The sequence below is a fragment of the Salvelinus alpinus genome, chromosome 10, assembly GCF_045679555.1.
Source record: "Salvelinus alpinus chromosome 10, SLU_Salpinus.1, whole genome shotgun sequence".
Classification (NCBI taxonomy): domain Eukaryota; kingdom Metazoa; phylum Chordata; class Actinopteri; order Salmoniformes; family Salmonidae; genus Salvelinus; species Salvelinus alpinus.
In genome coordinates, this window is record NC_092095.1 from 24,847,591 (window position 1) to 24,869,453 (window position 21,863).

The 21,863-nt window shown below is 41.2% G+C and overlaps 1 protein-coding gene across 1 annotated transcript in view; it reads right to left on the bottom strand.

Annotated features, from left to right (window-relative positions):
- The window catches only part of LOC139531787 (piezo-type mechanosensitive ion channel component 2-like), a 151,127-nt gene that overhangs the window by 91,066 nt on the left and 38,198 nt on the right, over window positions 1-21,863 (bottom strand). Inside the window, exons 3-4 of the mRNA XM_071328627.1 lie at window positions 13,626-13,751; window positions 316-358 (exon numbers count right to left, since the gene is read on the bottom strand). Coding sequence (XP_071184728.1) covers window positions 316-358; window positions 13,626-13,751 — 169 coding nt within the window. The remainder of the gene's footprint in view (window positions 1-315; window positions 359-13,625; window positions 13,752-21,863) is intronic.

A 21,863-nucleotide genomic window follows, 5' to 3' on the forward strand; every position in this document is an offset into this window, starting at 1 on the left:
TGAGAATGAAACATGGATTGTTTTGTTTGGCTGCTGTGTTTTAACTTGCTCTAGTGTATTAGAGTGTCTGCCAAATGACTGAGTGTATTGGGTGAAATGTAATCATTCAGTTGAGCTCAATTGAACGAGTACTATGGCACTATGCCATAGAATGGATTTTAGCGACGTACAATAGAACAAGTAAACCTTCTTGTTGTCCTCTGTGGGGTGTGGGAGGATACTCCCCACTTTACCACACAAACACCATGAAAATATATATGGGAATCAAACTGAGCTATGTACAGTGATTTTAATGTGAAAGCTTTGGTCTCTTACCTTTCCAAGCCCAGCTGTCGAACCGACTTCTCCCATGTTGAACCTGAAAAGAACACAAAATATAGACGTCAAAATCCTCGCTCAACAGAGTGGACCATTATTCCAAACTCCTGAGGTGGACTTAAGATGGCAGCTGCTCAAATGGCAGGCTTTCATGAAGCACTTTCTGTTATCCCACAGAGCCTCCCCATCATTCAACCTGGAGTGTTGACAGCCTGAGCCCCATTAGAATACACTGAAAAGTTGAAGTTGTACCAATCCATCTTTGACTCGATAAACTTTCTATGTCTGCACAGGGATGCAATCCCACTTCTGACACCAATGTGGCAGATCTTTCAAATGATATACAGATTACATGAATAATTTAACCTTGAATCCAATCGTTTCACACGCACACTGACCCTCCTTAGGACGGTAAACACAGATCTAAACCATATGTTAGCGAAGGTAAACCACACACACACACACACACACACACACACACACACACACACACAGGGGCGGCCGTGCACCATCGACAGCCACTTGGAACGCCCTCCGTCTCACAGTTAGTTGTCATCCTGTGACTCACATGACTCATGCATTTGGCAGACAACTCCTCTCTCTCCTCTCTTCTGCCTCTGTGTGTTTATGACACGAAACTCCGCTGTCCACCCGCACGTTGATTTAACGACTCAGGGAAGAAAAAAAAATGTTCTTGAAAGGCTTTGGACTTCTGGGCTTTTTGTTTACAGAGACAGTTCCAGGTGTGTGGAGGCCCCCCTCTGGACGGGAGTTGAGATTTGTCTTACAGCCAAGTGCCAACTCCCAACACACCGCCCCCCTTCAGCTGATCTGAGGATAGTTACCCTAACGACAGATCCATGAGTCAGTGCTCAGGCGGCTAATTAGCTCTGTCATTAGCTCGTTAACTGCCTGGTTAATAAGCCCTACTCGGATGAGAAGACAAGTTCACCACTGGGATGACTGATGACCACTTCCTGTTTAAAAAAGGAATTTAACTGAGAAAGTACTGAGAAAGTACTTTCTGTACTTAACTTGAAATTATTCAACTTTATCAATAATACATTTCTTGGTAACACTTTACCTTAAGTTGCCTTTATATTTATGTAACTAAACAGTAACAACTGAAGTAACAACATTGTATTAACATGTAGTTACATATTAGTAACTCATTTGTAATAACATGCTAATAGAGCGTAGCCATTTCTCTAAAACACACTATCATCATGGTGCTTTTTAACGGTAAGTTTACAAACATTGGTTGTGGTAAGTATAATTGAAACTTGGGTATCATTACGGTAAGTGGGGAAATAAGTATAGCCAGTTATAATTGTAATGGCTTAGCAGATCATAAAAAAAGAAGACACATTTTTACATGGCTAAAAGAGAAAGAATATAATATCTATTGTTTACAGGAAACTCATTCTACAAATATAGATGAGATTGGGTGGGAAAAGGACTGGGAGGGAGAAATATATTTTTGTCATGGGCAAAGAAACTCAAAAGGGGTGATTTATACTAATGAACACAAATTTTGATCAGATTGTGCAAACTGTGCAAACAGATCCGCAAGGAAGATGGATTACTTTAAATATGCTATTGGACCAAAACAGATCTGGCTAATTAATCTATATGGGACAAATAATGATGATCCATACTTCTTCTAAAATATATATAATAATCTATTGAGCTCACAAGCAACGAAATAATCAATTATTATGGTTGGAGCTTATAATACGGTTTTAAGTACCTCAACCTATCATAAAGGAAATCACTCACTGACCCTGTATATAGCTCAAACTATACAAACTATCACCCTCAAACACTTAAGCATATCACGAAGATCATGGATACATTAGAACTAGTGGATATATGGAGGTTGAAAAATCCTGACCTAGTGAGATATACGTACATGGAGGAGGCTTAATCAAGCTAGCCGTCTTGATTACTTCCTAGTCTCGTTCTTGCTGGCAATTTGTTCTTAACTAAGACAAAATAATTCAGAATTTACTTTATTTTGCACAGCAAAATCCCCTTATTGTATTGGACACTTTCAAATGTACTTTTAGAGGCCATTCAATACAATACTCATCATTAAAACCACAGCAGTTTAGATCAAAAGAGATTTGACTAATAAAGGAAATAGAGGAAGTAACAGGGCAGGTATACGGTAATGGAAACTGTACTATAGAGGCACAAAATAGGTTAGAGGAAAAACAAAAATAAATGGAGGTACTTATTCAAGAACGATCAAGTGTAATGTAATACAAAAATAAAGCGAATTGCATGGAAAATGGTGAAAAATGCACAACATTTTTCTTGAATCTTCAACAGAGAAATTCTACCAAAAGGAATTTACAGAAACTCGTTACAAATGATGGAGTTATCTGTGATTCACCAAATTATATTTTGAAAGAGGAAGCAAAATATTTTAAGCATTTGTTTTCTTTTCAGTCTCCTCCATTTCCACTGAATGATGTTAACTGTAAGGATTTCTTTCCTACTACTACTACTACTAATAATAATAATAATAATGTAAAATTAACACATTTACAGAAAGACCTGTGTGAAGGCCAACTTACAGAAGAGGAACTTTTAGAGGCAATATAATCTTTTCAGCCTGGAAAAACACCAGGGCTTGACGGTATACCAGTAGAGGTATATCAGACCTTTTTTGATGTACTCAAAGATCCATTATTGCATGTTTAATTACTCTTATACAAATGGTAGACTTTCAGGTCCTCAACAAGGTCTGATTTCATTACTAGTAAGTATAAAGACCCAGTCCATTCATAAAACTGGAAGTCTGTAACACTTCAATGTTGTGATGCGAAAATCCTGGCGAAATGCATAGCACATACACTACCGTTCAAAAGTGTGGTGTCACTTAGAGATTTCCTTGTTTTTGAAAAAAAGAAATTTGTCCATTAATTAATATAACATCAAATTGATCAGAAATACAGTGTAGACATTGTTAATGTTGTAAATGACTGTTGGAGCTGGAAATTGAAGATTTTTTTATGGAATATCTACATAGGCGTACAGAGGCCCATTATCAGCAACCATCACTCCTGTGTTCCAATGGCACGTTGTGTTAGCTAATCCAAGTTTATAATTTTAAAAGGCTAATTGATCATTAGAAAACCCTTTTGCAATTATGTTAGCACAGCTGAAAACTGACGTGCTGATTAAAGAAGGAATAAAACTGGCCTTCTTTAGACTAGTCTTAGTGTAACAGTATAACTTTAGTACGTCCCCTCGCCCCGACACGGGCGCGAACCAGGGACCCTCTGCACACATCAACAACTGACACCCACGAAGCGTCGTTACCCATCGCTCCACAAAAGCCGCGGCCCTTGCAGAGCAAGGAGCAACACTACTTCTAGGTTTCAGAGCAAGTGACGTAACTGATTGAAACGCTACTAGCGCGTACCCGCTAACTAGCTAGCCATTTCACATCCGTTACACTCACCCCCCTTTCAACCTCCTCCTTTTCCTCAGCAACCAGTGACCCGGGTCAACAGCATCAATGTAACAGTATAACTTTAAACCGTCTCCTCGCCCCGACACGGGCGCGAACCAGGGACCTTCTGCACACATCAACAACGGTCGCCCACGAAGCATCGTTACCCATCGCGCCACAAAGGCCGCGGCCCTTGCAGAGCAAGGAGCAACACTACTTCTAGGTTTCAGAGCAAGTGACGTAACTGATTGAAACGCTACTAGCGCGTACCCGCTAACTAGCTAGCCATTTCCGTTACACTAGTATCTGGAGCATCAGCATTTGTGGGTTCGATTACAGGCTCAAAATGGCCAGAAACAAAGACCTTGCTTCTGAAAATCTATTCTTGTTCTGAGAAATGAAAGCGAGAAATTGCCAAGAAACTGAAGATCTTGTACAACGCTGTGTACAATCAAAACAAGAGCAACACAAGGCAGGTAATGCATATACTGAACTGATTTGCAGTTAAAGAAAATGTCATTTTAGTCTGTTCCTTCACAGAACAGCGCAAACTGGCTCTAACCAGAATAGAAAGAGGAGTGGGAGGCCCTGGTGCACAACTAAGCAAGAGGACAAGTACATTAAAGTGTCTAGTTTGAGAAACAGACGCCTCACAAGTCCTCAACTGGCAGCTTCATTAAATAGTACCGGCAAAACACCAGTCTCAACGTCAACAGTGAAGAGGCAACTCTGGGATGCTGGCCTTCTAGGCAGAGTTGCAAAGAAAAGCCATATCTCAGACTGGCCAATAAAAATTAAATATTAAGATGGGCAAAAGAACACAGCCACTGGACAGAGGAACTCTGCCTGGAAGGCCAGCATCCCGGAGTCGCTTCGTCACTGTTGACTTTTAGACTGGTGTTTTGAGGGGTTAATAATAAAAAATTATTTTAAAAAACACACTCTGAGGGACTAGCTAACATTCTAGTCATTATCCTCAAAATGAACCTCCCTGGCTCAGCTGTTTTGATGCCAGCTACCAGCAAGTACTTGTTTCTCCCTGTGATGGATACAGCACCTGTGCTATGGCGAGGTATACTATGAGCAATGTATGTGTTGCTGTATGTGTTGCTATCGGCAGCTAGACAGCGGACCATGAACATTTCATTTAAGGATTCCACATTGTATATTGTTCCCTTGCAGAGGCCATGGCTAAGCTAATAAAGAGGAAGGGGCACACGCGTTTGTTTCATAGACAGTTTACTTTACGACAGTTTCTCGCTTACATCATTTGCACCTTTTCTTCTCCACTTCCTCCCTCACTCCCTTCTCCCTGTTATTTTATGGTTATAATACAGCCGGGACATTGTCTATAAGAGAAGGCCACAACCACAACGTACTGCAATGATGAAATGGAGCCAAACCAAGATCATATATCCACATGAATTTATTCTCGCATTAATACAATATTACAGACACAGATTTATGCCGGGCCATGGGAAAATGTCATGCGTGTTTAACAAGTTGTTTTTCTAACTACGATGCATGGAGGTTGTCTGACTCAATCTGACGTAGCGAGTCCAGGTTTTCAACGTCTGAAACTCCAGCCGTCACAGGAGTCATGAGGAGTGGGGCCTTGCGCTGCTTTAGATTTGTGTGTTTATATTTCTGGACACTTATAGTAGGAGTTGCAAAAAACTGGGCTGACAGGATAGGCCAACTTTAGATTTACAATATAAAACTATAAAAAAGTTATTTACAAAGCTCTGGTAAAAAATAACCTCTAAATTTGGCTCGTAATGTTTGTCTCACAGGCTCACGTCAGATTTAGAGGCTCATCCACGTTTCTCAAATGTCAAATTTCAAAGTGTTTGGTAACTTCTCTGTATTGTTCCAAGGATAAATTGAGCCATTAACTCAGAATTCTTAAGGTAAGGGTTAAGGTTTGGGATAGGCTTTAAACAAAAATATCAAAACAACTTTCTATCGCTGGATTCAAAAATGCAACCTTTGGAACCATAGGCAGATGCTTATGCCTATCCATCATCCCCCTCCACAACGCCATAGCCACACCAAGGCATATTTGAAGGTAACAGCGCTTACTGTTGCCCCTAGTGGCCGGTTTCAACAACATCTCCCGATGTCCTCAGACATGGATGGACGTCAAATACTGACTTGTATCACGGGTGACCTGCCTACTAATATCCCAGACAGGCAAACCAACAGGTGCTACTTTTCTTAGCATTCTCCATTAGTAAGCTGCATCTAAAGTTACAGTATAGGCCTACACATTACACGAAAGAGAGAGTGTCAGAGAGAGGGGAGAAAGAGAGAAAGAGAGGTGAAAGTGTGAGAGAGAGATGTATACAGAGAGAGAGAGAGAAAGGAAGGAGAGAGAGTGAGTGGGGGCTTTGTGGAGCAACGTTGTGGTTACAGGAGCTGTTTGGCAGCTCCCTGCAGATGGGTGCAGTGGCTCGGGAAATGAGGGAGCGCAATAATGTGGTGCCGCGGGAATAACGTAGCGTTGTAATAACGTCCAGGGCTGCAGGCAATGGAGCGCAGGCAATGAGCCTATACAGCCCCCAGCGCAAATAGACACACACACACAAACACACATTACACACACCAGCCACAATTCAGCTCATTAGTGAAGAAACACCTCATTGAACGCAGCTATAATATTTAGTCATGGCATCAGTGCTCAAATACATAATTGTGGATTTTAAAACTGCAAATCCCCTGTGTATTTTCACCCGGTTGAAATTAAAACAATCTGTTACTTTTGTTATGAACAGTAGCCAATGAAATGAACCAGCCATTTCTAAACAATGCCTCGTACTATAGTTGTATTAACTGCACATTTTTTGTAATAATGATTTGTCTACCACTTAAATCATGAAATTGAATTACCATTCATGACCATTATTTTCTTTCATAGTCTTTTCTCTTTGATAGCTGATATGTACACATTTAATGCAGTAGTTTAAACTGTATGGTGGCGACTAGAATAGCAGACGCAGCAACCTGTCTAGAAGAAGCCATATGTAGACTATAGTGCGGTGTGGTAATCCCATCTGGATATCACTGGGAGAAAGCACTTCAATTAGACACAAGCTGCCCATCAAACAGTCTGGTGGATCAGCGAAGCCTCAGAAGTAGTAATTATAACATTTGTCTGTCAACAGCGATACAACGCCCCTGCTTAGATCACACTACATACCTGGATTAGCCTAACACTGATTACTGTACATCGTGAGTATAGCACAGATTCACTGCTACTTCCCCTTAGCCTTTCTGTCTCTATCTCTCTATGATGTCATGGTCACAGAAATGGTGGAAGTCACCTGGGTATTAGGTCAAATGGTTAGCTCAAAGGAGGTAGCCAATAAAAGAGTGAAAATGAGGGATCCAGTGTTTCCATATAGAGCAACGGGAGATAGGAAGGAAACAAGGAAGGTAGGAAGGACAAGGAAGCACGAAAGGACCCTCAAATAAAAACGCCAAAACCCAGGAAAATCCTAAATTTGTGATGTGTCAAGGGTGATGAAAAGAGTTTTATTTGCGATGTGTTCATTCGAGACAGCTTGCAACAGTTCATTTCGAAATAACAATGAGCAATTCAGAAACACCTGTGGCAAAGACAGTCTAAAAACAATCCCTCAACTTCCCCGGCAGCGGTTTCTTTCTGCTGAGAGGGAGGTGAATGTTTTCATATGGCTGAACATGGGTTATTTTACAGATGATGGCTGTTCGGGTAAAACTATGCCTAAAAGTCTTACAGAACATCATAGAAATATATTAAACCAGACTTCTACACGCCTCCATAATGCTTCGACAATGTAAGCAAACTGCGGATGAGACACCTTGTAAAAACCTGCTAACTTCCAACTACCAAGGAAATGCTTTCAGTTTATGTGCATTGTGGGATTCAATTGCAATTAGGTTATTTTGGGGGGGGAATATCATAGAAAGAGGTCCTCCGTGGCTATATTAGCTACTGAATTAAGAGCTAATAGTGTTTTGGTCGAGGAACAGACATTGAGTTTTAGTGTATTTATGTCGGTGGAGGAGGACGTAAAACATAAAGGCCTCTTCCTTCCTAGAAGTCTCTTATTACTGACCTCATCCTAACCTCTACTTCTCAGTATTTGACTGAAATATGTACCGGTACTCATTTTGAGTGCCAGTACTGTTTATATTTAGGTGCAGGAGCTCCACAATACTTAGGAGATAATATTCTATAAGAGGAACAGGAGATCAAGCTGTAGAAGATTTGAGGTGCCGGTCCTCAGTTCCGGTGAGCTTCTGCCCAAATCAAGCATGGGACAGACTGACAAACGGACGGATGTACACCTGGCAAACATGGCTGCCGCTTGCTCGCTGACTGACCAAGCACACATCCTAGTTAGGCTAAGTCAGTAGAGGGCAAAACCGAGGGGCCCACTCAAGGCAAGGCTGGGGCCACTTAGTCGATCATTTGAAACAAGATGTTTTGAAGATTTCACCACTCTTCTCTGGTTATTAGTCGTGACAAGGGGTGAAATGCAGATATAGAAGATACGACTGAAGCTCTGACAGAGATGCCTTTCACCTCCCACCTCCACACAGCCTACTGTGGGACATGTCTACAATGTTGTTATTGCGTTTGACACATTGTTTACATTAGTAGCTACTGGAAATTGAAAGTTGTATCCTCTCCTTTGTAACCATCTGTACTGCTACCTGCGTACCTATGAAATGTGGGCCATGGTGTTATATGTATTTTTAGAGTGATTGGGCTGCGCATCCTGGGGAAGATGATTCTTATCGCAGGAGACGCAGAGCTATTGACGACAAACACAAAACAAGAAAATAGGAGTCATGTTTTGGACGTTTGTTATTTTTGCTGGCAGCTCTTCAATGTGATGACAGATGAAAAAGTCTTGTTGCTGGCGTCTGAACAAGCTCAACTGAGTCCGCACACAAAACAAAGGACTATTAATGCAGACAAGGCACACAGAGAGAGAACAGAGACGCCTACACAGTACACATACAGTTCCAAAAGCACTCTTTATTCTGTACCCGCTTCCTGCTACACTTCTACCATTTCTAATACTATTTAATAATAACAAAGAGAAGGGTTGGCACGCAATAAAATAGACTTATTTACCATTTCAAAATTCACTTATTGAAATGAACTTAACTTACCCCACATTATGGATATGGCTTTCTCGAGGGAGGATTTAGTATACTACTAGAAATGTACTTCCAGCATAAGTATTGACTGGATGCTTCACACTACTTTCATCTTACCTCACATTACAAGGGCAGTTCTGTAGACTAAACTATCTCGGTTGCACAGTATATGTACTGTATACTTCCAGTAATTGGGCCAGTGTCTGCCTTCACAGTGTCTGCCTTCACAGTGTCTGCCTTCACAGTGTCTGCCTTCACATAGCCGCCCTCTCTCTCTCGCCACAACACTCTCTTTTAGCAGCCAGGGTCATTTTTCATCCCTCTTTCATCTCTGACCTCACCTCAGGTTGCCTCCACAGAAGGACCGCTTGTTTTCGCTCCCTACGTCGCTCCTGAACTTCCCTCTGCACTCTAAGGGCCACACCGGCAGCGGCAGCATTTGCAGCTGCACATTTTTACGGTGGAGATTGAGATTTATCCCCTGCCAACAGCCATCGCTGAGAGGAAGATGTCATTTTTGGCACAGCCCCAAAAAATGCACCAACCTCACGTGGGGATGCAGTGAGGACATGTCACCCAACAGGCTGTGGACCGAGTGGAGAGGGTGATCAGTGAAATGTTCCTAAAGTTTTATTAGTGTCTTGTGTTAATCTGAGGTCATGTTGACTGGCCACCCCTCCCCCTTCAAATCCCCTTACAGTGCCGTAGACTCACCGCCACGACACACTCAAAGGCCCCTTGGACCTGGGGGGAATGTAGAAACAAAGGAACTGTTGAACCATCAGATAACCTTCCCTGTGTGAAGGAGCTTCTTCTTTTGGCTTCCCCCTAGCTAGCGCTGTGATGTCATAGGTGGTTACTAACAGGGGTACTAAACATAATACAGAGCATCAAATGCTGTCAGAAGTGAAAGTTAATATGGGCATATCTCACATCTCACATAGCTCAATTGAAAGGCTGGTAATTCAACCAAATGCACGCTTTGGAAAACTTGTATTGCAACAATATATGTTACAGAGCCAAGAAAATACCAACAAATTGTGTAATCATGACAAGATCATATGAAACTCCCCTTTCCGCAGTGCAAGATTAGTAAGGTGTGAATTTGATGGACGCTGCCTCCCTTGCAACTCCATACAGCACAGTACATCCGCAACCAACCAGGATCAATGGAAGGTTCTCCTGTCAGCAGTAAACATCCCGTGACACAATATGAAATAGTAGACTCAACAGCTATGAATAGCAATAAAAGTAGGAATGCCAAACCTCATGATAAACCATGGTGCGAAATACTTAAAATGAGCACTAAAATGTTTGTTTTGAAGCCCCATATGATGGTACTGGTTCCCCTCACTACAAAGCATTAAGAACACCTGATTTTTTCCATTACATAGACTGACCAGGTGAATCCAAGTGAAAGCTATGATCCCTTATTGATGTTACTTCATAAATCCACTTCAATCAGTGTAGGTGAAGGGGAGGAGACGGGTTAAAGAAGGATTTTTAAGCCTTGAGACAATTGAGACATGGATTGCATGTGTACAATTCAGAGGGTGAATGGGCAAGAATGTATGTGTGTGTGTGTGTGTGGAAGGGTCACAGTTGCTTTCACTGATGTTTCAGTCAGGCCAAACAACAATACCGAAGTATAACTCAATGTGTAACTTTAGAAGCATTGGACGTGGGTAAGGGTTTGTGTTTGGTTCACATAGTGGTAAACTTAGCTACCCATTAGAGACCATGTTCCTCATTATGATTCTGGTTAACAAATGGAGTTCAATCAGCTACTGTTGAGGATTGTAATGAGTGTTTCAGAAGGCCAGTACATAAAGATTGGAAGGGCCAGTACATAAGGATTGGAAGGGATAGTACATATGGATTGGAAGGGCCAGTACATAAGGAATGGAAGTGAAGGGCCAGTACATAATGAATTGAAGGGCCAGTACATATGGATTGGAAGGGCCAGTACATAAGGAATGGAAGTGAAGTGCCAGTACATAATGAATTGAAGGGCCAGTACATAAGGAATGGAAGGGCCAATACATAAGCATTGGAAGGGAAGGGCCAGTACATAAGGATTGAAAGGGAAGGGCACATAAGGAATTGAAGGGAAGAGCCAGTACATAAGGATTGGAAGGGCCAGTACATTAGGATTGGAAGGGTCAGTACATAAGGATTGGAAGGGCCAGTACATAAGGAATGAAAGGGAAGGGCCAGTACATAAGGATTGGAAGGGCCAGTACATTAGGATTGGAAGGGTCAGTACATAAGGATTGGAAGGGCCAGTACATACGGAATGGAAGGGAAGGGCCAGTACATAATGAATGGATTGGAAGGGCCAGTACATAAGGAATGAAAGGGAAGGGCCAGTACATAAGGATTGGAAGGGCCAGTACATAAAGATTGGAAGGGCCAGTACATTAGGATTGGAAGGGTCAGTACATAAGGATTGGAAGGGCCAGTACATACGGAATGGAAGGGAAGGGCCAGTACATAATGAATGGATTGGAAGGGCCAGTACATAATGAATGGATTGGAAGGGCCAGTACATAAGGAATGAAAGGGAAGGGCCAGTACATAAGGATTGGAAGGGCCAGTACATAAAGATTGGAAGGGAAGGGTCAGTACATAAGGATTGGAAGGGCCAGTATTGTAATTTTGCCCCTAGTACAAATACTTCTATTTCCTCAGAGCTCTGATTGATTTCTGCTTTAGAAATAATGAAATGAATGAATTGTTCGGGCAAGTGTAGTCAATACTTCACAATGAATTGCACTGAGCGGATTTTGCGTAATTGTTCTGTTTGACTTTTTTATCACACCCAAGAGTACAGTCTATAGTGTCCACTATTATTTACCCAAGAGTACCATCTATTGTGTCCACTATTATTTATCCAAAATCACTGTCCATAGTGTCCACTATTATTTACCCAAAAGCATTGTCTATAGTGTCCACTATAATTTACCCAAGAGTACCGTCTTTATATTGTCCACTATTATTTACCCAAGAGTATCATCTATAGTGTCCACTATTATTTACCCAAAAGCACTGTCTATTGTGTCCACTATTATTTATCCAAGAGTACCATCTATTGTGTCCACTATTATTTACCCAAAATCACTGTCCATAGTGTCCACTATAATTTACCCAAGAGTACCGTCTTTATATTGTCCACTATTATTTACCCAAGAGTATTACATTTACATTTTAGTCATTTAGCAGACGCTCTTATCCAGAGCGACTTACAGTAGAGTGCATACATTTTTATTACATTTTTTACATACTGAGACAAGGATATCCCTACCGGCCAAACCCTCCCTAACCCGGACGACGCTATGCCAATTGTGCGTCGCCCCACGGATCTCCCGGTTGCGGCCGGCTGCGACAGAGCCTGGGCGCGAACCCAGCCCAGCCTGGGCGCGAACCCAGAGACTCTGGTGGCGCAGCTAGCACTGCGATGCAGTGCCCTAGACCACTGCGCCACCCGGGAGACTGGTATCATCTATAGTGTCCACTATTATTTACCCAAAAGCACTGTCTATAGTGTCCACTATTATTTCTTCTCATATCTGTTAATTGCATTCTGACTACAACTGACTCCAGCATTGGCACAACTTCCCACTGTACTGTGTTTGCCAGCGAATTTTCATCAGTATTTTGGAATTGTCACGGGGTATTTGACAGAAAAAAGGCTGTTAACACAGCCGTTTACAACAGCACAGCATTGTCCTGTCTAGACAGGGTTTAAAGTTGATACATAGTTCCAACCTTTCATCAAAGAACTAGACTATTTACACATCGCACACAAAGTTACACTCTGGTTTTTCAAAACTTGGTGAATCGCTGAAGTTCCTTGATCGATTGTTTTCGTTCCATCTTTTGACATAACACCGTGCACACTGACACTGGGGACGAGTCCAGACTGGCGTTTCAAGGGGTATTTATGCAACTTGAAGACACCGCCCTTCAATTTTTATGATTGTACTCTGCACATGTGAAACAGACAGCCTTCACTCTGAATTTTCGGTGGGGGGTTTGAATGCACTTCTGTCAGGACAGCATGCGAGTTAGGGAGTTTTTTGTTTTCATTATGTTTATCCCCATCTTGAGTGCAGATGTTGTGGCTTTATATTGCTACTCAGGGAGAGTTGTGCCAGTAGTTTGCAGCAGCAGCAACAGCGGGGTCTGTGTTGGGCCGCGGCCCAGACCGGGTTTCGGGTTCTGGTCTGAACACCCTGGTGTCGGGGCCAGTGGGTAACCTGATCCAGGCGTGGGCTGGGCTGTGACCTCTGCTCACCCCCACCCTGCAGCCCCAACCAGCCCAGGTGCCACTTACTGGGGTGGCTGCTCACAGACTTCAGCCTAGGTACTGCTGTATTCCAAGTCATTTATATCAATGTGGGATATACAGCATATCGACATGTAAATCCAATCAATCCATTTGGAACCAGCAAATAGCCACCAGTGGCATTAATACTGCATTCCTGGTCAAGAACATTTTTCAACCCCTAGCAATCCTTTGGGAAAGCATGTAATATTATGGCCAATGTTAAGGGTCAGGTGTGAGACAGCTGTGTGTGTGTGTGCGCGTATGCGTGTTTGTACATTCCTACACATGTGCGTGTGTGTAAACGAGGTAGACCTGACATCACACTGTGCTGGGAGTGTAGTAGAGAAGGTTGATACTCACAGTTGAAGTTGGGTTCTAGGTTGTCTCCTGCTAGCAGACTGTTGACGGTGACCTGGTAGATGATGTGCAGAAGCAGGAAGGCTATACTTGTGAAGCACAGGGACTTGAGCAGGCGCCCTGTGTGACCTGAAAGAAAGAGAAACATGATTATCTAAGGTTTTTCAGATACCGGGGTCATTCAAGTGTATACTTCAGACTCACTGAATAGCTAACAAAAGTTAAACAGTAGTAGTGATGACTAGGCTACTTCCAGTGGTGGAAAAAGTACTCAACTGTTATACTTGAGTAAAAGTAAAGATACCTTAATAGAAAATGACTCAAGTACAAATGAAAGTCACCCAGAAAAATACTACTAGAGTAAAAGTCTAAACGTATTTGGTTTTAAATATACTTAAGTATGAAAAATAAATATTATTGCTAAAATATACTAAAGTGTCAAAAGTAAAAGTATAAGCATAAATCATTTCACATTCCTTATATTAAGTAAACCAAACGGCACAATTTTCTTCCTTTTTTTATTTACGAATAGCCAGGCACACTCCAACACTCAGTCATAATTTATAAACAAAGCATGTGTGTTTAGTGAGTCCGCCATATCAGAGGCAGTAGGCAGATGTTCTGTTGAAAAGTGCGTGAATTGAACCATTTTTCTGTCCTGCTAAGCATTCGAAATGTAACGAATACTTTGGGTGACAGGGAATATGTATGAGGTAAATAGTAAATTATTTTCTTTAGGAATGTAGTGGAATAAAAAGTAAAAGTTGTCAAAAATATAAATAGTAAAGTAAAGTACAAAAATGGACTTAAGTAGTACTTTAAAGTATTTTTACTCAAGTACTTTACACCATTGGCTACTTCTTGGTTGTATTCTGGTTTTACTGGTGTTCAAAGGTTACTAGAGCATGAGACAAATTTCAACTTCACAAGGACGTCAACTAACAATATTATTGCAACATAAACTTCATAACTAATCTCATATCATTAGTCAGGCCGTACTTCAAACTCAAATTGATTCAACCAAATCCTATTCCATATATCACAGACCTGTAAACACTCGCAACCAACTATTAGCAGCCCAATGATCCACCAACTGTAGGGTAATGTTAGAATACAGTCATTAACCAAGTGGAAACCCCACAGCCCTGTTATAGGGTTGATGGTAATCATCTTATCCTGTCTGGTCCCATCCTAACAGGCCAGGCCTGCAGTAATCCACCTCCATTACTCCTAATACAGTACTGTATTACAGGCTTCTCCGCTGCCAAGGACCAGTAATATCCCAGTGATATTTTTGGCAGCCCGGTGGCCGTCCGTCATGTGTGGACCAACCTAAACACACGGTGAGCTCAATGCCGGCAAAGCAAAAGTAAAATGGGATGCATAAAACAGAGCTCAACACCTAGAAATGATTGGTCAGCCGATTTTTTTTATTTAACCCAGTAAGTTGACTGAGAACACCTTCTCATTTACAGCAACAACCTGGGGAATAGTTACAGGGGAGGGGAGGATTATGTAGCCATGGTGGTATGACAGCCAGATTGGGAATTTAGCCAGAACACTAGGGTTAACACCCCTACAATAAGTGCCATGGGATCTTTAGTGACCACAGAGAGTCAGGACACCCATTTAACATTGTATCTGAAAGACAGCACCCTATACAGGGCAATGTTCCCAATCACTCCCCTGGGATAGGTATTTCTTCTTTTTATTTTAGATCACAGGAAAGAGTGCCTCCTACTGGCCCTCAAACATCACTTCCAGCAGCATCTGGTCTCCCATCCAGGGATTGACCAGGACCAACCCTGCTTAGCAAACCACCAGTTGGATACAGCGTGGTATGCTGCTGATTTGACAGGCTGCTTCGAGATGTTGATAGGAGTGATTATGGGAGGATGCAGAGGTCTAGATGTGTTGTAGGCAAAAGCATCATGAAGCAAGGGGAAAGTGATCAAAGAAGAAGCTTCTGAATAGAAATGATTCAGCCTGTTCAGTCGATTAGTACAACACAGCATCTAACCAGGAAGCAGAAGAGCCCACTCAGTTCATGGCGGATCCAAACAAGATGTTGGCAGGGTTTCATCAAAACAAACAAGTACATGTAATATCCCTTACTATGGAAACATAACTCCAAGGAAGATATCAAATTAAGCTGACAAATTGGCCCCTTCGATTTAGCTCAAACCTTATCAAAGTCAGGCAGTGAGACTAGCTCAAAGTGTGAGAGATAGCTGAGAGTGCCTTAGCTGAGTGTCAGCCACTAACTGTGCAGTTGTCAAGCCCTTGACACAGAGCAAGAACACACTCCTGTAAACTCCCAAAGGGCCACTTCCATCTTTCTATTACACCAATAGAAAAAAGGGTTCCAAAAGGGTTCTTTGGCTGTCCCCATAGGAGAATCCTTTTTGTGTTCCAGGTAGAACCCTTTTTGGTTCCATGTAGAACCCTCTGTGGAAAGGGTTCTACCTGGAACCAAAAATGGTTCTTCAAAGGGTTCTCCTATGGGGAAAACCAAAGAACCATTTTAGGTTCTAGATAGCACCTTTTTTTCTAAGAGTATAGCATTAGTGATCTCACTTCTGACACCAACGCCTTGTGACTCATACGCAACTTCCAGAGATGTGTGATGCTGATATGGACACTCAGGTACACTGTATCTGTCACATAGAGAGTGTGACTTCCACATTTAATCATGTTACATTAGGAATCAAATATTGATGCTGGGTAAATTAAGTTAAATTCAAGCACTTTTTGACAGCACCCCTTTTGATTTGAACAAAACCTTCCACACGTATTTTCAGAAAGAGACTTTCTGGACCTGAATGCCAAAACATTCAAGAGATAAAGGTGCTCAAAGTTGACCCATTTTGCATACCCCAGCATAGCATGAGACATCCATGTCTTCATCACTGGAAAAGGTGAACGGTTGAGATTGATATCATTTAAAAGCTTACAAACAGGGTTGTCAAACTATTATATCATAAAAAATAAAATAAAAAACCTTTTTGTAAATGTTTTAATTGTTAACCCTTTTACATCAATTATCTAAAAAACTCAGATTTCTTTCCCATATTCGCATATGTTGTAGCTTAAACGCTATTTTTGTGTTTTTTGTGTTGTGCACGCCATTGGTTGAAGCACAACACCCTCTTCAATACAGGGTGGTTGTTGTGTTTTGGCTGTTAAATCTACTAAAATGGGAATACATTTTTAATTTCAACTTCCAAATGGTAGCACATCCGAGAATGTTGACTTGAATGGGGAAACTGTTGTTTTAAATTATTCTGTCAATCTTCCATTGGAAATCTATTGAAATCATAGAAATATAGATATTAGAAAAGACATGATCATTTAAGTTGACATTCAATGGTGGGTGGACCTGCGGCCATCTTTGTGGTAGTAATTAAAAGTAAAAATGTAAATTCAATTTACATTTCAATTGCGTACCAGCTAAATTGCAGTGGTCTGAAGGGATAGGTCCATTCTATGAATTATATTTCTATGATTGAAATGACACCCACCCTGTATTTAGGAGCATGTTCTGTCACAACCGATAGTGGGCACAACACAAAAACCCACTGTTTGTAAGCTTTAAAATGATATCAAACTCAACCATTTTATATTTTCCAGTGATGAGGACATGGATGTCTCATGGTATGGTGGGGTATGCAAAATGGGTCAACTTTGAGCACATTTATCTCCTGCGTGTTTTGGAATTCAGGTCTAAAAAGTTACTTTCTGACCACTTATTCCATGGGCAAAAATTACGGAAAGTTTTGTTTAAATCAAAAGGGATGATGTCCAAAAGTGATGGAATTCAAATGAATTTACCCTGCTCACATATGGCGGTGACATTTTACAATTTTACAATCAAACTAAGAGCCAATCAGTTGTACGTCTATTGTCGTCTAACAATGTATTGAACTTCCTTTAAAACGCTGGGGCTATGATTAAAGTCAAATGTAAAATCTGTGGTGTATTAACATTGCATTTGCCACAATGGCACGTCAACAAAGGGATTTTCAGTGAATGGTCTCGAGCATCTAATTGTAGTTGGTTTCTCGGTCTGTTTTAGATTAGACGTTTGAGATGTATTGTTCCAACCCAACATGGCTGCAGGGTAACTCTCACACTGCACTGTTTTCACTGTTGCCAAAGGCTATCCCCATCCATTGTGGTTCTCTACCATTACACACATTTCATAAGGCTCCACACATCAAACAGTGGACATGCTACATCATAAACACCTACTGGTTGTAATCTTTCAAACCGTCTGTCGAGAGGGAGGAACATTTTTCGAAGAGCATTGTGTGTACATTACAATGAGATACTGTTGTGGAAATATGTCAACGAGTCTGTTCATGTACCATACGTATATATAATTGCATTGTTTTTCTTTTCAGCCAATTATGTCTTAGAAATAATTGTTATCCCTTATACCTATGAGAACTAATAACTTTTTTATACCATTAACCCAATGAGTCCCACCGTAACGCTGATGCATGTTGAACTTCTAACCACTTTTAAACATAGTGTGTTTGAGCTACAGACTTTTGGGTTGTACCATTGTATTCGTACACTGAGTGTATAAAACATTAAGAACACCTGCTCTTTCCATGACAGACTGACCAGGTGAATCCAGGTGAAGCTATGATCCCTTAATGATATCACTTGTTAAATCCACTTTAATCAGTTTAGATGAAGGGTAGGAGACAAGTTAAAGAAAGATGTTTAAGAATTGAGACAAATGAGACGTGGATTGTGTATGTATTCAGGCTGTTAAATATTTAGTCTTGCCCATTCACCCTCTGAATGGGCAAGACTACATATTTAAAAGCCTGAATGGGGCATGGTAGTAGGTGCCAGGCGCACAGGTTTGTGTCAAGAACTGCAAAGCTGCTGGGTTTTTCATGCTCAACAGTTTCCCATGTGTATCAAGAATGGCCCACCACCCAAAGGACATCCAGCCAACTTGACACAACTGTGGGAAGTATTGGAGTCAACATGGTCTAGCATCCCTGTAGGGTCCATGCCCTGACGAATTGAGACTGTTCTGAGGGCAAAGGGGGGTGCAACTCAATATTAGGAAAGTGTTCCCAATGTTTGGTATACTAAGTGTACATTTCTTCTGCATCCGTAGACACCAACCATTAGTCTATGTGATTAACGGAAGCTAGAGTGGTGTTTGTGAGACAATGGCGGATCCCGAAGGGGCCCGGGGCCGGGTCATTTTACAAAAACATCTGTAGGGTCTGAATGGTTTGAGCTACAAACTATTACACGCTATCTATGAAAAGCTGAGACTCCCACGAACACGCACATGTTGCTCTATGTTCACAAGCTACACACAAGTCGACAGAAGGTAAGTGGTTCTTCTGTATAGAAGATCACAGGAAATCCCAGGATGTAGTGTCTATAATACTGTAATAAGCTACATAGTTGCTGACACAAACTCCAAACTCCACACAGTTGTTACTGACTAGTTGGATATTAATTTCCCAGTGAGCAAACAATTTATGTACTAACAGCATTTTATAAATTCATTTTGATCAAGTTTTCACTTTGGCGGACCTTATTTTTTTTATTGACGTTTGTCAATAAAACTCATGAATGCAACTGTTTATGTTAAATTGTTTTATTCTCAATAACACCACTGAGAATATCCCAATTGACTGTAGAAAGGCGATACTTACACAGGAAGCTGGACCAGATGTGTTCATTTAGAACCAGCAAATAGCCACACCAGTGGCATTAATACTGTATTCCTGGTCAAGAACATTTTTCAACACTTAGCAATCCTTTGGGAAAGCATGTAATATTATGGCCGATAACAAGGGTCAGGTGTTCGACAGCTGTGTGTGTGTGTGTGTGTGTGTGTGTGTGTGTGTGTGTGTGTGTGTGTGTAAGAGTTAGGGCAGGGGTGGGCAACTCCAGTCCTCGAGGGCCTGATTGGTGTCATACTTTTTCTCCATCCCTAGTAAACACTGCTGATCAATCAAATTGCATTCTGAACTGAAGATCATGATTAGGTGATTATTGGAGTCAGGTGTGTTAACTGGGGCAAAACTGTGACACCAATCAGGCCCTCGAGGATTGGAATTGCCCACACCTCACCTGATTTAGGGCATAAGAACAAAAGAGGTTGTGTAGGCATACTCCAACATCAACAAAACAAATTGTGTGATTTAGACCCCCCTTTTCACTTCTCTTCCATTCACCACCGTGTTTGAATTAAGGTTGAGATTAATGGAATGCAACAGTGTGAAGGTATGTATCTGAATCTCTGGATGCCAGTGCAAGAGGACTGGCAAGCGTACGGTTGCTAAATGTATGATTGCTAAATACTGCACAATTTAAACACTTGCCTTCCTATCCCCCCTTCCCCAAAATATGTGTAAATATTGGACTATAAATTGTGCCTTCTTGTATTATACTTACAGATGTAGGACCTTAATTTGAGCCAGTTTGCTGCAGCAGGAAAATAATCCTGTAGCAACATTTTTGTAGGGGTTGATACATTTTTCATTAGGGCAAATCAAGTCTGAAATTTCAAAGTAGAAATACAAACTTTAGAAGCCTTTTGAAAACTCAAATACACAACAAGTTTGCATTTCCTGCCGTGCAGCAACAAAAGAGGGATCAAATAAAAATCCTGCATCTACATAAAAATGTATTCTATTCTACTGAACCATTTACTTTATGTTCGTATTCTTATCTTTTATTATTTCTTATTGTTGTTGCGTTGTCGAGAAGGAACCGGCAAGTAAGCATGTCGTTGGACGGTGTATACCATGTGTAACCTATCCATACGACTACTAAAACTTTAAACTTGGTGTGTGTTCGGCGTGAGCCCCACGGGAGTGAGCTGCTTTGCTCGTTTAAAGGGCCCCTAGGTAGGGTCCCGGCATGCCTGGGGCCAAAGATGCTCGAGTTGCAACTTGGTTCCCGTCGTGCCCGTCATAACTTCTAATTGTTTTGCCTGACTCCGCTGCTCCTTGCCAATCCTGTTGACTGAAAGTAGAGCTCTTTATTGGCCATCACAAATCACTGATAGGGAGTAAATCACATTATTCCAAATGGACTCTGATTCCTATGGTTGTGAATCTATGACCCTTTACTGCTGTTCTTATTAGGGAGAGAAAATCTGATTTGTGAACCCATACTGTCAGAGCAAGAGAAGGATGAAGGGAAACAGAGTAGGTACATGTTGTAGTTAAGTCCATTGAAATAGCTCTCCTTCAGATTAAAAAGTTGATTGGCATTGATTTGTTTTGTCATGGAAGCCAACTAGTGGACTACTCGTTTAGGTGAGCTCAAATGTCAGACAAAACAGAAATTTGACTAGATCTATTGCCAGAGCCTAAGCATAGCTGATGTAAGAGCCCTATTCAACCAAACCAAGTTACTGGCTCTGATTAAATATGGCCCAATGTTTTAAGGATAATTTGTTGACAAAAAATGACTCAATGTAATGTGACTCAAAATGACACAAAATGTAAGTTGTTGACATTTAGTTGTTGAAAACATATTCCTGACATTAAAACATTGTAATTCTACTAGCTGAATCAGAACACTGTTAATAAATACTGTCCAATATACCCCAGCAAACTGACCACATGTTTATCCATTTACTTTGCCAAGGCTAAATTGAGCTATGTGTTAATACTATGTTACCTAGCTACCCGCTCAATGTAGTTTGTTTCATCTGGAGTAATCTAGTGGAAAGCACTTACCCTTTAAATACGGCCTAGCAAAAAATCTAAATTGTGCTATCGTGCCACAGTTACCTTCACATGCCACATCCCCTTTAAAGCTGCCCTAGGAATGAATACAGGTCTAAACCAGCCTGGAGAGAATTCTTGAGTGCAAGCCCCAAGACATATTAGACTGTGGCGTGAAGAAAATGCATATTAGGGTTAGTTGTGTGTTTAGGTGATAGTGCAGTTGTTATACTGCTATAGACTGCTGGGGAAAGAAGTGCATGAGAAGTAGTGCTGTGTATGGTAACTAGATGGGTCTTTAGACCCAAATTCCCTCTGAAATAAAACTGATCTTGTAAAGAGCATTTTTTTTTTTTTTTTAAGTAAACAAAAAAATTAAGAATAATGTTTTATGGCGGCCATCTTGAAAGTAAATAAAAACAAAGTACCCCAAGGGTGGTTGTGTAAAAATAAAAATGTCTGTCTCGACTGTAGTCAAAGCTTCCTGGGGTAGTGATGAAGTTTGGGACACGGTCATTAA